Source organism: Scyliorhinus torazame, chromosome 1, assembly GCF_047496885.1.
Source record: "Scyliorhinus torazame isolate Kashiwa2021f chromosome 1, sScyTor2.1, whole genome shotgun sequence".
Taxonomy (NCBI): Eukaryota; Metazoa; Chordata; class Chondrichthyes; order Carcharhiniformes; family Scyliorhinidae; genus Scyliorhinus; species Scyliorhinus torazame.
Window position 1 is genome coordinate 26,521,865 of NC_092707.1, and position 16,489 is coordinate 26,538,353.

The following is a 16,489-nucleotide window of genomic DNA, read 5'->3' on the forward strand; positions in this document are numbered from 1 at the left end:
AACAGGACCAAAACATATGAACGTGGTTTGCGGGGGCTCACCCTGCAACGTTCACACACATCATCTACCCCGTCAAAGAGCCGGCTCATCCTCGCCTTTGTAAGGTGCACTCTATACACCACCTTCAGCTGTATCAGCCCTAAACTCGCACACGAGGTGGAGGCGTTCACCCTCCGGAGCACCTCACACCAGAACCCCTCCTCCATACCCTCTCCCAACTCTTCCTCCCACTTTGCCTTGATCCCTTCCAGCGGTGCCTTCTCCTCCTCCAAAATGGCCCCGTACACCGCCAATACAACCCCCTTCTCCAGTCCCCCTGTAGTCAGCATCTCCCCCAGCAATATGGAGGCCAGCTCCACTGGGAAGCTCTGTATCTCCTTTCTGGCAAAGTCTTGAACCTGCTTGTATCTAAATATTTCCCCCTGCTCCAGCCCATACTTTGCTCTCAGCTCCTTCAATCCCACAAAACGACCCCCAAGAAACAAATCTTTTAGTGTCCTAATTCCTTTTTCCTCCCATCTCCGAAAATTCCCATCCCACTTCCCTGGCTCAAATCAGTGGTTCTCCTGAATCGGCATTTCCCTTGACCCTGCCCCCAGCCCGAAGTGTTGTCGAAACTGCCTCCAAATTCTCAACGAAGCTATTACTACCGGACTCCCTGAATATCTCCCCGGGGCCGTCGGGAGCTGCGCTGTTGCTAGCCTGCCTTCCTCTCTGTAGTAGCACCTTTTTAATTCTGGCCAGCTTCCCTCCCCATATGAATAAGGTAATCATTCCTTCAATCTCTCTAATAAAAATGCCTTTGGCAGGAAAATGGTCTGGCATTGAAAAATAAACAGGAATCCCGGCAGCACATTCATTTTTACTGCCTTACCCGACCCGCCAGTGACAGAGGGAGACCATCCCACCTTGCCAGATCAGCTTTCACTCTCCCCACCAAATTAGAAATGTTGTACCTACGGAGCCCCCCCCCCAATCTCGGGCAACCTGCACCCCCAGTTATCTAAAGTGAGTCCGTGCCTTACGTAATGGCAGCCCCCCCCCACCACTGCCTCCACCCCTGGCCGAGACACCACAAAATATTCACTCTTGTCTAGATTTAATTTGTACCCTGAGAAAGACCCAAACACCCGAAGCAGCTCCAGTATTCCCCTATTGACACACTTGGTTCCGACAGGTATAATAACAAGTCATCAGCATATAAGGACACCCTATGCTCTATCCTCCCTCCCGCACACTCCCTTTCCATACCCCCGAACTTCTTAATGCAATGGCCAATAGCTCAATCGCAAGTGCAAACAGCAGGGAGGACATAGGACATCCCTGCCTAGTCCCACGGTGGAGAGGAAAGTATTCTGAGCTAATGTTATTTGTGCGGTTTTGTAAGGGCCACGAAGAATCCAGCACGAGTTTTAAGGATACAAAGTAATAACACAACAGTAGCAGTAACTTCCCTTGCTACATACTCCTTCCTGCTGGTTCCTGAACTGGCCAGCTTATTTATACTAGGAGTTTACTAGTGGTTTCTCCGCCCCCCTCATTGGGGAAGCTCATACTCCCACAGGATTGTGGGATAGTCATTAGTCCCTAGCCAATGGTGAGTAGGCAGGTTATAACATGCGGACACTGGCCCTCGGCTCCTTATATAATAGCTTTACCCAGTCCACAAATCTGGGTCCAATCCTAAACCGCTCTAGAACTGCCATCAAGTACCCCCATTCTACCCGGTCAAACGCTTTCTCAGCGTCCAATGGCACAACCACCTCTGTTTCCATCCTCTCTGTCGGTACCATAACCACGTTCAATACCCTTCTAACGTTTGAAGAGCTGCCTCCCTCTCACCAACCCCGTCTGATCTTCACCTATCACTTTCGGGAGGCACTCCTCTAGCCTACCTGCCAGTAACTTCGCCAATAACTTTGCGTCCACGTTTAAAAGTGATATGGGTATACGACCCACACTCCGTCAGATCCTTATCTTTCTTAAGTAACAGGGAAATCGATGACCTGCCCCAAGGTTTGTGGTAACACCACCTTCCCTATCGCCTCCTCAAACATTCCCACCATCAGCGGTACCAGTTTATTTTTGAATTTTTTATAATAACAGTTTGACATTATGAATAACATTTATAACATACAAAATTCTGGATACCTGAAAATGATTTTACTGAATTTGATGACCTATTTTAACAAACATTCATCAGTTCTTGACTCAAGAGGCCTACACTTGCCCGGCTTTTCGTTTCTGCTCCAACTTGCATTTTTCAACCATTCCCAACACCTTGGGCAGGATTCTCCGGCCTCCCAGGCGCGTGTTTCCTGGAGGCGGAGCGTTGGTGGCGGGATTCTCTGCTCCCGCCTCTGTCAGTGGGATTTCCCATTGAAGCCACCCCACTCCGCCGGGAAATCCGCGAGCGGGGGAACGCTGCCGACAGAACCAGAGAATTCCGGCGCCAGCGAACGCCGGGAGCACGCCTGCCCGCACTCCTTTTCGCTTTCTTCTTTACCTCAGTAATTTGGTGCCCCTCAAAAGCTGTTTCTGTTTCCCCCAAGTTTACGATTTTCTCCCCATTCTTTGCCTTTCAAATGTTCCACCACGATTACCTTTGTCATAGGGTCACAGAGCTTTACAGCACAGAAAGGGGCTCTTCGGCCCATCGGTCTGTGCCAGCCATCCAACACCATGCTATCCATTCCCAAAGGCAATCTTGAATCCATCTGCGTTGGCAATTGGATGATGCTCCCACTGAGCAATAATAATGTAATTAATGCCCGGCTTCAACAAATAAAGTGCACTTCTGCCTGATGGCTAGCGGGCTGTCGGTCATAAGTTCACAAGAGAATCCTTTTTAACTCATCGATCTGCAACAACCTTCAAATACCCACCACAGACCCTAACCATACTTCATAAATTCCCAGCTCTTTTGCCTCCACCATCTGACCCAGAGTCTATTGGGAATATTGATCACTTTTTGTGCACAGCTGACCTTCTTTGCACCATTTCTAAATTTAGGTTTCATAACTTTGATGGAAAGGAAGGTGAGCGTTTACAAAACATCTTTAAATGTTCCAAAGTGCAGGATGGGGGTGATTTTTTAAAAAAACTGTATCCTGCTGTTCTATTCCCATAAATTGTTTTGGAATAACGTAGATTCATATTTTCCATATAATTTTTGATCTTATATGCCTGCATGCTTTCCTGCAATCCCCCCTTTGGGCCCAGAACTCCTCAGAATGTTCTACTGCCACTGGAAAACCTCAACGTCCCACTTAAACATTACGTGTATCTCAGTTGTTGTAAAAGATTAATAACCACAGATGTCCACGGTTAAATAATCCATAGCAATCTAAGCCATTTGGTAAAATGCAAGACTTACAAAAGGTTCAACAAAGTTCACCGAAATAAATAAAAATAAAACTTGTAGCTTTAGTGGCGTCACCTCCTTGAATCTATCCAGCTGAGACACCAAGGTCCGTTCATGGTAAAGCATCTGCAGTCTCTCATGTACATAGTTGTGACACAGCTCTTCGAACGTGGCTGCTCTCTCTCTGTTTTCATGGTGCGGATTCTGAAAGCCGGGTGTGTCCACCACCATGATTGTCGTCAGTGCCAACTGCTGGGAAGAGACTGACCTGTGGGGTGTAGAGGCAGAAACGGGGGTCATTCCATGTCCAGGTGCTGCCGTACTATCTGTCCAAATGCTAAATATAGAGTTGAAATTTCAATTAGACTTTACAGCATTCCCCAAATTGGAGACTGGAGTTGAAGGATGTTATTCAGATCCTCAGACCTATTCTGGCATTCAGTGAGATCATGGCTGATCTGCATCTTAATCCCATCCACATGCCTTGGCTCCCTGTCCATTTTTATACCCTTGGCAAGCAAATGTCTATCAACCTCGGATTCAAGGTTAACAATTGAGCTCGCATCTGCTGCTTTTCCCCACTTCCCTTTGCTGAAGAACTGTTTCCTAAACAGCCTTCTGAATCGCCCAACACTGATTTTAAGGTTAATCTCTTTTGCTCTGGACTCCCCCTCCATCAGAAAATTTTTCTCTTCATCTACCCCAACAATACCTTCCAAAATCCTCAATCAATCATTCGGTAATATTCTATACTTTGGGGACAACACACCAACTCCTGTTTATGACCTGAGCCCTGGTGCATTTCTGGCGAATCTACGCTGCACTCTTTCTGAGGGTAATATACGCAACTTGTTTAGATGATAGGAAGGGAATTGAGGTGTGGCATTGGTTTTGTACCAGTAGCAATCGCCAATCAATTTAATGCAATACTCCACCATATTCACAATGCCTGCAAATGATCGTTATTGTGCCAGCGGCTAAGGGGATATGGTGCATAATGGTAATCTCACTGGACTGCTGAATGGGGTCTTGATTCAAATTTAAATTTAGTTAATTAATAAAGCAGGAATATAAACCAGTCTCAGTAATGATCACCACAAAGCTATCACCGATTGTGGTAAAAACTCATCTTGACCATTCCTTTAAGGGAGGAAATCTGCCAGACTTACCCAATCTGACCTACATGTGACGCCAGACCCACAGCAATGTGGTTAACTCCTAACAGCCTCCTGAGATGGTCAAATTCAAGGGATTAGGAATGAGCAACAAATGCTGACCCTGCCAGCGACACCCTCATCTCAGGAAAGAATAAGATGAAGTTATTTCCCTGACGATTGATCGCGAGCTGTTTACCTGTTGATGAGCATGATGATAATTGCAAATAATTCTTCATATAATCCAGCAGCCATTCCTTCCACACATTCCAAACCTGTCAAACGAGGGCCTAAAAACAAGAGAAGGACACACATTGCACATTTTACACTCACATGACACCGTCACCAACTTTCCTTTCCAACACTGCGGGATAGATTCAAAACTAAATCACCAATGATTTGGATTTTAATTTTGTTTATTGTCACGTGTACCGAGGTACAGTGAAAAGTATTTTTCTGCGAGCAGCTCAACAGATCATTAAGTACATGAAAATAAAAGGAAATAAAAGAAAATACATAATAGGGCAACACAAGGTATACAATGTAACTACATAAGCACCGGCATCGGATGAAGCATACAGGGTGTAGTGTTAATGAGGTCAGTCCATAAGAGGGTCGTTTAGGAGTCTGGTAACAGTGGGGAAGAAGCTGTTTTTGAGTCTGTTCGTGCGTGTTCTCAGACTTCTGTATCTCCTGCCCGATGGAAGAAGTTGGAAGAGTGAGTAAGCCGGGTGAGAGTGGTCTTTGATTATGCTGCCCGCTTTGCCCAGGCAGCGGGAGGCGTAGATGGAGTCAATGGATGGGGGGCAGGTTCGTGTGATGGACTGGGCTGTGTTCACGACTCTCTGAAGTTTCTTGCGGTCCTGGGCCGAGCAGTTGCCATACCAGGCTGTGATGCAGCCTGATAGGATGCTTTCTATGGTGCATCTGTAAAAGTTGGTTAGAGTTACTGTGGACATGTCGAATTTCCTTAGTTTCCTGAGGAAGTATAGGCGCCTGAAGGATCAACTGTAATTCGTGCCCACCAATAGCCCCCCCTGCTACTCAGAGGAAAGCTCCATAATGTTTTCCTTCCTTTGTGAATCCAAACTGTACTTTAGAATTTGCAAAATAAAAGTCCATTTGTGATAAGGATGATACCAAGAGTATGTGGGTACATATCAGGAAAGGATTGAGAGGTTGGGGGCGCGATTCTCCGAGCCCCACGCCGGGCTGGAGAACGGCTGCAACCGCGACACGCCGGCATCGCGATTCTCCAAGGTGGCCTCCTATGGGGGCCAGAATCGCTAGTGCCCGCGCCTGTTTCACGCCATCGTGAAAATCAACGGGGTTCACGACGGCACGGACACTCTGTCCCGCGATCGGAGAATCGCGCCCAGGGTCTTTCCCTCTTGAAAAAGGAAACAAAAAGGGTGATCTAATTGAGGTATTTGAAGGTACCTAAGGTTTAGATAATGAGAGAATGTCTCCTCTTGTGGGGAAGATCATAACTAGAGGCCACTAATACAAGATGGGCAGCAAGAAATCCAATTTATTGCCCATCCTTAATTGCCCTTGTGAAGGTGGTGGTGACTGCCTTCTTGAACCGCTGCAGTCCATGTGGTGTAGGTACATCCACTGTGCTGTTCGGGAGGGAGTTCCAGGATTTTGACCCAGCGACAGTAAAGGAACGGCCGATATATTTCCAAGTCAGGATGGTGAGTGACTTGGAGGGTAAGTTCCAGCTGGTGGTTTGGAAGATGCAGTCTAAGGAGCTGTCGTCAGTTTTTGCAGTGCATCTTGCAGATGGCACACACTGCTGCCACTGTGCATTGATGCCGGAGGGAATGCCAATTAAGCGGGCTGTTTTGTCCTGGATGGTGTCGAGTTTTTTGAGTGTTGTTGGAGCTGCACCCATCCAGGCAAGTGGAGAGTATTCCATTACACTCCTGACTTGTGCCTTGTATGTGGTAGATAGACTTTGGGGAGACAGGATGTGAGTTACTCATTGCAGGATTCCCAACGTATGACCTGCTCTTGTAGTCACAGTATTAAAATGGTTCAGTTTCTGATAACCCCCAGGGTGTTGATAGTGGAGGGTTCAGTGATGGTAAAGGCCGAGATTTTCCGTTGCGAGTCCGCCCTACTACTGCTGCTACTGAGGATGGAGAATTCAGTGCTCAGTTAAATCTCCCAACCACTGCAGCGGGGAGAATCCCATTGCTGTGAATGGACGGAGAATCCCGTACAAAACCATTGAATGTCAAGGGGTGATAATTAGATTCTCTCTTGTTGAAGTTGGTCATTGTCAGGCTCTTGTGTAGTGTGAACTTATCAACCCAAACTTTGATATTGCCCAGGGCTTGCTGCATTTGGACACGGACTGCATCATTATCTGCGGAGTCGTGAATGGCGCTCAACATTGTGCAGTCATCCGCAAACACCCCCACTTCTGATCTTATGATGGAAGGCAGATCATAGATGAAGCAGCTGAAGATGGTTGAGCCTAGGACACTACCCTGAGGAACTCCTGCAGTGATGTCCTGGAACTGGGATGATTGACCTCCAACCATCACAACCATCTTCCTTTGTGTCAGGTGTGACTCCAACCAGCGGAGAGTTTTCCCCCTGATTCCCATTGACTCCAGTTTTGCTCAGGATGCTGCCTTGATGCCAAGAGCAGTCACTCTCACCTCACCTTACAGTCTCCAACCTGCCCAGAAGAAATCAGTCATCCAGACTATACCTTTTCCCTCAATTAATGTCTGCCCCTGCTGGAAGGAGGAGTAAAGCACAACTTTTATGTTAATTGACAGTGAACAAATAGCTTTCTTGACATTGTGCCGACTGGTCAGAATATAACTGGGGAAGTAGGAAATTAGAGAATTCTTTGCCTAATGTCTGTTGTAGTGAAGTTATTGAAATCCATTTTGTAGCACTCTCACATTCACAGACCTGTCTCTGCACACCTTACCCAGTGTGGCTGTTGGGGCACCAACGCTGCCAATTGTCTGATTAGCTAAGCAATATGGAAACCCACCCACTGCCCTTCATAGGATGGTGAGACTGTTGGCGGCCAATTAATAGACCCTCTCCAGTAAAATCGCTTTCTCAGACTTTCGCCCAACACAGGTGGGCTTGGCACCCCCTTTGATTCCGACATTGGGATCCTGAAGCCCGCTGGAAAATCCTGCCAAGGGTGGTATGGTGGCACAGTGGTTAGCTCTGCTGCCTCACAACGCCAGGGACCCGGGTTCAATTCCAGACTTAGGTCACTGTGTGTGCTGTTTGTACATTCTTCCACTTTCCTCCCATAGTTCAAAGATGGGCAGATTAGGTAGATTGGCCATGATAAATTGCCCCTTAGTGTCTAGGGATGTGCAGGTTAGGTTATGGGGTTACCGGGATAGGGGAGAGTGGACAAGGGTAGAATGCTCATTCGAAGGGTCGGTGCAGACCTGACGGGCTGAATGGCCTCCTTGTGCACTGTAGGGATTTTAGGATTCAACGAATGACAGAAAACCGAACTGCAAATTTCTTGGACAGGAACCAGAACTTGAGGAAAAACGTGTGGGTGAATCTATAGAATAGTTGCCACAGGAACAGTTTTTTTTTCCATTGGTGAAAGAACAACACCTCATAAGGTTAAGAAAAATATCTTTACAATGTAACAGGCTATTATTATTCATTGTTTCAACAGTTAGATGTAGAGCTTGAAGCAGCACTTTATACACTTGAGTATAGCAAATGAACAAGATAAGCTAGCTGGTGAACCTCCCTTAAAGGGGCAGTGTAACAAAATGAAAACGTTAATGGAAACTTGGTAAATTGTAGTAAACGGTGATTTTAGAGGCAGATAATGGACTTCAGGCCCTGGATGGTCCACCAGTGATGGTGTCACTTTACAGTGCAGTCCATCAATTACAGAAAGTTGAATCCTGCAGTCCCACCAGTAACGGGAAGCCTGGTGGACAGAGGTAAGTAATTTACTCTGAGACCAAACATTTTTGAGACGTTAAAGGTGGGTTGAATTTCCGGATGAACAATGTCAAGAAGCCCTTTCGCATGTTCGTTAAAAGATCACCTCACAGGAACTACGTTTTTCTTCCAAATTAAGCTCCCTACCAACGAGAAAGTAGAACGTTTGTTAATGCGGCTGCACGTAAGTGGCCTACACCCGATGAGGGTGACTTCCTCCATAATTAACGGTGAGTTGGTGCTGCGTTGTTCTCTTTGGTGAGCTTCAGACCGGCTGGTAGGAAGTGTAGGTTGCATGGAGAGTGTCCAAGGAAGGGAAGGGAGGGTTGGTTGGGAAATGTTGGGCAGCGGCCAGCCAAAAGCGTAAGGGATAGAGCTGACTGTCCGGGTGCCCTTCACATTTGGTGCCTGGACCTTCATCCCCATGAGGTAACGGCAGAGATGGCGACTTCCTGCCCTCCCCTGCCTCGGGATTTGGCGAGCTCCTCACAGGTGTCGATGAGCTGAACACCACAAGATCATGCACGGTCGGCAGTCCTGCACCACAGCAAGAAAACCTCTCACTTCCATGTCCACCACCAAATTTAAACTCCAGAAGAGCAGATTCTGGCCAGTTTACCATGAGGCTAGCTGGCTACAGGGAATATATAGCTATTTGAACTGTACGCTGTGAAGAAAAGGAACCAAAAAACCTGCATTTATATAGCTTGTTTTATGACCACGGGACACCACAGGGCATCCGGCACTCAATGAAGTACATTTGAAGTGTCATCGCTGTATCAATGCAGGGCATTTGATCGCCAATTTACGTACAGCAAGCTCTCACACGCATCAAATGTTTTCCAAAGAGCCAAGCCCTGGTGTTGAGAATGAATCGGAAATCGCTGAGCATGAGTTTGGCCCAATAAATAGTTTGAACCAGGATTGCACAGCACTGAAATCCATCTTTGAGCAGAGAGAAGGAGCCTCCAGTGACAATAAATGAGACATTAACATGACTCATGGGACTGTTGAACTAACGCACTGAGAGCGGGAGATTCTCATTCAACCTTTGCCTTGAACACAGCCGCCGATGTACAAAGGTTTAAAATCCGAGACGGTTTTCAGGAGTGTGCAGGGGTTTTGTAAATGCAAACATTTCACAGGATTTCTTCGCTCATGTTGCAAATCGATGTTAGCAGCTCTGCTCTGTGATGGAGTGAAACTTCCCTCTCGGGAGAAAAGATAGATACGGTTCAATTTGAACTCTCTGATCTCTGGAGATTGCATTTCATCGGTGCGCTCATTAATTGTAGTGCAACGCACTCATTTGCATACAACTCACATCAGGTTCTGCTCATTTGGAAGCACAACTACTGAAGCATCGTAACCTTCCGGCTACATTCCAAGCATATTAATAACCGACCAACCCAACATTCTCCCTTTTTACCTGGAGTCTCATTAAAATGAAGGGTCACCCAAATGGCTGGTTTAGCACAGGGCTAAATCGCTGGCTTTTAAAGCAGACCAAGGCAGGCCAGCAGCACGGTTCAATTCCCGTACTAGCCTCCCCGCACAGGCGCCGTATTGTGGCGACCAGGGGCTTTTCACAGTAACTTCATTTGAAGCCTACTTGTGACAATAAGCGATTTTCATTTCATTTTTCATTTTCATGGATAATGCAACATCTCTTGCTTCACATGGACTTCCTTGCTTTATGCCAATTGCCAAGTGTCCAACAATCTTCTGCTTACAGACCCCGACTGCTGAGCTATAAATATCTCAGCAGCGTTCAGGGGAACCATGTTCTACCCACACAACATCGTTGAGTTCTATTCAAGAGATTCATTGTCGTTACAAGGCAGATCGCCAACAATGATTTTCATTGATGTAAGGCCTTTAAAGCAGAAAAAAAAACATCCCAAAGCTCTTCATCGGAGCGTTATCAGACAAAATGTGGCATCAAACTACATGAAGGGATGTTAGGATATGTGACAAAGGTTTGGAGGAATGACTTAAAGGAGTGAATGAGGTAGAGGGCCCTTGAATTAACCTTATGCTGTAGAGCCATACGAAGGAACGTTTAATGCCTGAAATCTGTTCCCTCATTCAGTGAGATCTTAACTGATCTGCGACCTAATTGCTCCACATTTTTTAATACCATTAGTGAACAAAAACCTTTCAATCTCAGATCTAAATTTACAATTCATTCGACATCAATTGCCATTGTGGAAAAGAGTTCCAAATCCCTTGCACCCTTTGCGTTTACCCGTGTTACCTCATTCCACTGCTGAAAAACCTGACTCTAACTTTTGGATTATGTTCTAGATTCTCCAATCAGAGGAGAAAGTTTCTCTGTATCAAGCCTATCTGTTCCCCTTAATATTTTGAAAACTTGGATCAAATCACCCTTAGCCTCCTACATTGCATGGATTACACCCTAGTTTGTGTAATCAAGCTTTTAATTTAACCCCTGGAGTCCAGATAATCTCTCCAGTAAATCTGTGCTATTCCCTTCAAGGCCAGCATCTTTGCTAAGGTGCAAGCAAGGGCTGAGGATTGAATATGCTACCCCAGGCCTGGTCCAACCAGGCCTTTGTATAGCTGAAGCCTCACTTCTGACCCATTTGAATTCCCGTCCTCTAAGATATAGGGGTGGGATTCTCTGCCCTCCGAGCGCGTTTTTCTCGGTGGCGGGAGGTGGCGTGACATTCACTGGTGGTGGGATTCTCCGCTCCGACTAAGAAAGCACAACAGCTCCGACGAAGAAAGCACAACAGGGTCTATACTTCCTCAGGAAACTAAGGAAATTTGGCGTGTCCACATTGACTCTTACCAACTTTTACAGATGCTCCATAGAAAGCTTCCCATCTGGCTGCATCACAGCCTGGTATGGCAACTGCTTGTCCCAAGGCCATAAGAAACTTCAGAGAGTTGTGAACGCAGCCCAGTCCATCACGCAAAACCTGCCTCACATTCACTGACTCCGCCTCCCATACACCTCCCGCTGCCTTGGGAAAGCGGCAGTATAATAAAAGACCCCTCCCACCCGGCTTATTCACTCTTCCAACTTCTTCCATCAGGCAGGAGATACAAAAGTCTGAGAACCTACACTAACAGACTCAAAAACAGCTTCTTCCCCGCGGTTGCCAGACTCCTGAATGACCCTCTTATGGACTGAACTGATCTCTTCACACATCTTCTCTACTGAGTAGTACTACACTCCTGTATGCTTCACCCGATATCTGTGTCTATGTATTTACATTGTGTATTTATCGTCCTTGTTTTTCAGGTATAGAATGATCTACCTGGACTGTACGCAGAACAATACTTTTCACTGTTCCTCGGTACACGTGACAATAAATCAAATCCAATCAAATCCCACCCTTTTGAAGAATAAAGGGATTAAGGGTTATGGAGTTCGGGCCGGAAAGTGGAGCTGAGTCCACAAAAGATCAGCCGTGATCTCATTGAATGGTGGAGCAGGCTCAAGGGGCCAGATGGCCTACTCCTGCTCCTAGTTCTTATGTTCACCCCTGTTAATGGAAATTCCCATTGATGCCACCTCACACCACCGGGAAACCCACAAACGGAGGTGCGCTCCCTGCGGGACCAGGAAATCCCACCGCCAGCGAACGGCCGGAAAATCCCGACTATGATCACGTCGTGTAGTCAGTGTTGTCAGCTGAGAAAGGCCCTAAACCCATTTCAGCTCATCCTTCCAGATGAACCAACTCTATTATGCTCCCATAATGGCATTTGGCTGTTTCTGAAATGTGTCCAGTGTCTTAGCCTCAAACATCCTTCCCTGGCAACCCAGTCCATTTACTGATCATCCTCTGTACGTAATTCAAACAGAAATTCTACTTCTGCACTAATCTTTGCTAATATGACGAGAGGAGCTCGCAGTTGAGAGGGTTTCACCCCATCCACTCCAGTTTCAGGCTCCACTGAGCAATCTTTTCTCCCCTCTCCTTTCAATTTTCTCTTCCCCCTCTCCCGACAGTGTTAATTGGTTGTAATTTCATAGACACTGACCATCCTTTTGCATTGTTGCCAGGTGGCCATTGTTCATCCTGAGTTTTGACAGCAACCGACAGACTGGGACGTGATTACATCTGGATCTGTTCCATCCTGTCACATCCACACACAGCTATAAAGCAGGGATCGTTGACTGGTCATCAACAGCATTACCCCTCGATGATTTTCTCTTCCCTATTTCAGGACAAATGTACTACCTATTCTGCCCCCTCCATGGGCTAAGAACCCATTGTAGATAAGCAACCTGGGGCCTTTCCATTGTCTCCGGGTTAGACATAAGATACAGGAGCCGAATTAGTCCATTTGGCCCATCGAGTCTGCTCCGCCATTCGATCATGGTTGATCTCATCCTGGCCTTAACTCCACCGTCCTGCAATTCTGCATAACCCTTCAACCCATTATCAATTAAGAATCTGTCTAACTCCTCCTTAAATTGACTCACTGTCCCAGCATCCACCACACTCTGTGGTAGCGAATTCCACAGATTCACAACTCTTTGGGAGAAGTAGTTTCCCCTCAACGCCGTTTTAAATCTGCTACCCCTTATCCTAAGACTATGAGCTCTCGTTCTAGAATGCCGCACAAGAGGAAGCATCCGCTGTCAATACCATTGCATGCACAAGATCGATGCACCTCTCCTTACGAGATTAAGATCAAGCTCATTCCATGACCTTCAGGAATCCCATAAGTATTCCTTTCACCCAGGACGCAGGGCAACTCGAATCACCCAACAAAAATAAATAATAGGTTTGAATTCACTTGTGTTTGGGATATTTCTAGGCTGAATCTCCAGCAGTCAGCGCAGCCACTGAGTCAATGGTGGAACCATTTAAGTAAATATGCCTTGAGAGTGCAACGGACAGTCCGGAAACAATCAACTCCTGTTTTATTTTTGGGAAAACATAGTCATTAAACGTAAGCAAATTAGGTCGATCCGATTTAGTTTTACAGATTAGATACTCTTCTTCTTTACCTGTTGTGCTGTCTGCAGTCTCCTCTGAGTGAAGCCTGCTCGTAGCGTGCTGGATGATCAGTTTGAGGTGATGTTTGAAGACAGCAGTTGAGAGTTCCTCGAGTTCACAACCAAGCACGCTGGCTGCATTCTGGGCCCACTCAAACTTCATAAATTGCTTCCTGCCGACTGAATGAACATGAAAAGTGAAAACAGAAATTCCTTCAGCATTAACAGATAATGAGATCAATCAGTCAGAATGCAAATTCAGCTCCCAAATCTGAAGCCATCAATTCTGCTCCATGTGATGGTCTGGGCTGGGACACAAAACCGTGTCTTCGGTTTGGATAAAGTCAGTATTTCCATTTTTTAATAAAAGGGGCATTTCTATTGTATGAGTCGGCCTTTTATGTTTCTACACTCACCGAAACGTTCTTCCACCTGTGCTGCAGTTGCGTTGTTATTGTGGTAATCACCACTATTGTACATATTAGAAGATGTGTGGTAAGACCCTGTACTACAGGTACGGTGGTAGTCCCTGCCGGCTGGCTCCGCCCAGTAGGCGGAGTATAAATATGTGTGCTCCCTATACAGCAGCCATTTCGCCAGCTGCTGTAGGAGGCCACACGTCTTAGAGTAATAAAGCCTCAGTTGTATTCAACTCTCGTCTCTGAGCAATTGATCGTGCATCAATGTATTACTCTGAGATTTTCAGAAGATGGACCTCTGCATCAAACCGGATCGCCTGCAGCTGGATCTGCAATCAAACGATGCCAAAAAGGACTTTCAACACTGGCTAGCTTGTTTCGAAGCTGTCATCAGGTCTGCACCAGACCCAATCCCAGGAGCTCAGAAGGTCCAGATACTCTACTCGCGGCTGAGCTCCAACGTCTTTCCTCTCATCCAGGACGTGCCAAACTATGACGAAGCCATGGCGCGACTGAAAGAGATTTACGCCCAGCAGACGAACACGCTCTTCGCCAGACAACTCCCTGGTGAGTCCGTAGAAGATTTCTGGCGTGCTTTAATTCCCCTGGTCAGAGACTGTGACTGGCAGGCCGTCACGGCCATGGAAAATTTGAACCTCCTCATGCGGGACGCCTTCGTTACGGGGATAGGGTCAGACCTCATACGCCAGCGACTTTGAGAGGTCCACGCTCGACCTCGCAGCAACAAAAAAACTGGCGCTATCGATGACGGTCGCCTCACGCAATATTCAGGCCTACACCCCCAGCCGCGCAGCCCACCCCTCTTTTACATCGTGGACTCCGCAGACGGTCTCCCCACCGGGGGCCTCACCCAGCCAATACGCCTGTGCCATGCGCCAGCCAGCCAACCCCGGGGGCCCCCGATGTTACTTCTGGGGGCAACAGAAACACCCCCGCCAACGCTGCCCGGCCCGCACCACTCTTTGCAAGGCCTGCGGCAAGAAGAGGCACTTCGCTGCGGTGTGCCAGGTCCGCTCAGTCGCCGTTATTGCCCCAACCCCCCTCACGTACGGACAATAGGCGCCGCCATCTTCACCTCCCTGGACCACGCACGGCCAGTAGGGCCGCCATCTTCTACCCTCAGACCACTTCGGCCAGTGGGCGCCACCATCATCTCCCCCTCAGACCACGCGCGGCCAGTGGGCGCCGCCATCTTCCCCTTCTTGGACCATGTGCGGCCCGTGGGCGCTGCCATCTTTTACAACCCCCGCCACATGCGGCCCATGGGCGCCGCCATCTTGTCCACCCAAAGATCATGAGGCGCCGCCATCTTGTCTTCCCCACGGCACATGGGCACCACCATTGTTCCAGGACCCGTGCCCCCCGGGCACCCTATCGTTCGACACCAGCGACGACCAGCCACGACTCGACTCGGTCACGATCGACCAGTCTCGCCCGCACAATCTAGCCACCGCCTCAACAAGCGTGAAGATTGATGGGCACGAGACCTCTTGCCTGCTGGACTCCGGGAGCACCAAAAGCTTCATCCATCCAGATACGGTAAGGCGCTGCTCCCTTGCGGTACACCCCACCAATCACAGAATCACCCTGGCCTCCAGATCCCACTCCGTGGCAGTCCGGGGGTACTGTATAGTCACACTCACGGTCCAGGGCATAGAATTCAGTGGGCTCCGCCTCTACGTCCTCCCCAACCTCTGCTCTGCCCTACTACTCGGCCTGGACTTCCAGTGTAACCTCCAGAGTCTAACCTTGAAATTCGGCGGGCCCCTACCACCCCTGTCTGGGTGCGGCCTTGCGACCCTTAAGGTCGACCTACCTTCCCTATGCGCAAACCTAACCCCGGATTGCAAACCCGTCGCCACCAGGAGCAGACGGTACAGCACCCAGGACAGGACCTTCATCAGGTCTGAGGTCCAGCGGCTGCTTCGGGAGGGCATCATCGAGGCCAGCAACAGCCCCTGGAGAGCCCAAGTGGTTGTGGTGAAAACTGGGGAGAAACACAGGTACACGCAGCTCGACACGTACCCCCTCCCACGCATATCTGATATGGTCAATCAGATTGCACAGTACCGGGTCTTCTCAACTGTAGACCTCAAATCCGCCTACCACCAGCTCCCCATCCGTAAGGCGGACCACCCATACACTGCCTTCGAGGCAGATGGCCGCCTCTACCAGTTTTTAAGGGTTCCCTTCGGCGTCACCAACGGGGTCTCAGTCTTCCAAAGGGAGATGGACCGAATGTTCAACCGGTACGGGCTGCGGGCCACGTTCCCGTACCTCAACAATGTCACCATCTGCGGCCATGATCAGCAGGACCACGATGCCAACCTTGCCAAATTTCTCCACACCGCCACTCTCCTAAACCTCACCTATAACAAGGAGAAGTGCGTATTCAGCATGAACCGCTTAGCCATCCTCGGCTATGTGGTCCAGAATGGAGTTCTGGGGCCCGATCCCGACCGCATGCGCCCCCTCATGGAGCTCCCCCACCCCCACTGCCCCAAGGCCCTCAAACGCTGCCTGGGGTTCTTTTCATACTGCGCCCAGTGGGTCCCAAACTATGCGGACAAGGCCCGCCCACTCATCCAGTCCA

At 48.3% G+C, this 16,489-nt stretch overlaps 1 protein-coding gene across 4 annotated transcripts in view; it reads right to left on the minus strand.

Moving 5' to 3' along the window:
* Positions 1-16,489, minus strand: part of LOC140391704 (unconventional myosin-XVIIIb-like) — a 546,871-nt gene that overhangs the window by 336,369 nt on the left and 194,013 nt on the right. For all 4 annotated transcript variants that reach the window (XM_072476590.1, XM_072476756.1, XM_072476499.1 and 1 more), the window contains 3 exons: positions 13,469-13,636; positions 4,718-4,808; positions 3,440-3,632 (listed from right to left, as the gene is read on the minus strand). In XM_072476590.1, the coding sequence (XP_072332691.1) occupies positions 3,440-3,632; positions 4,718-4,808; positions 13,469-13,636 (452 nt within the window). The remainder of the gene's footprint in view (positions 1-3,439; positions 3,633-4,717; positions 4,809-13,468; positions 13,637-16,489) is intronic.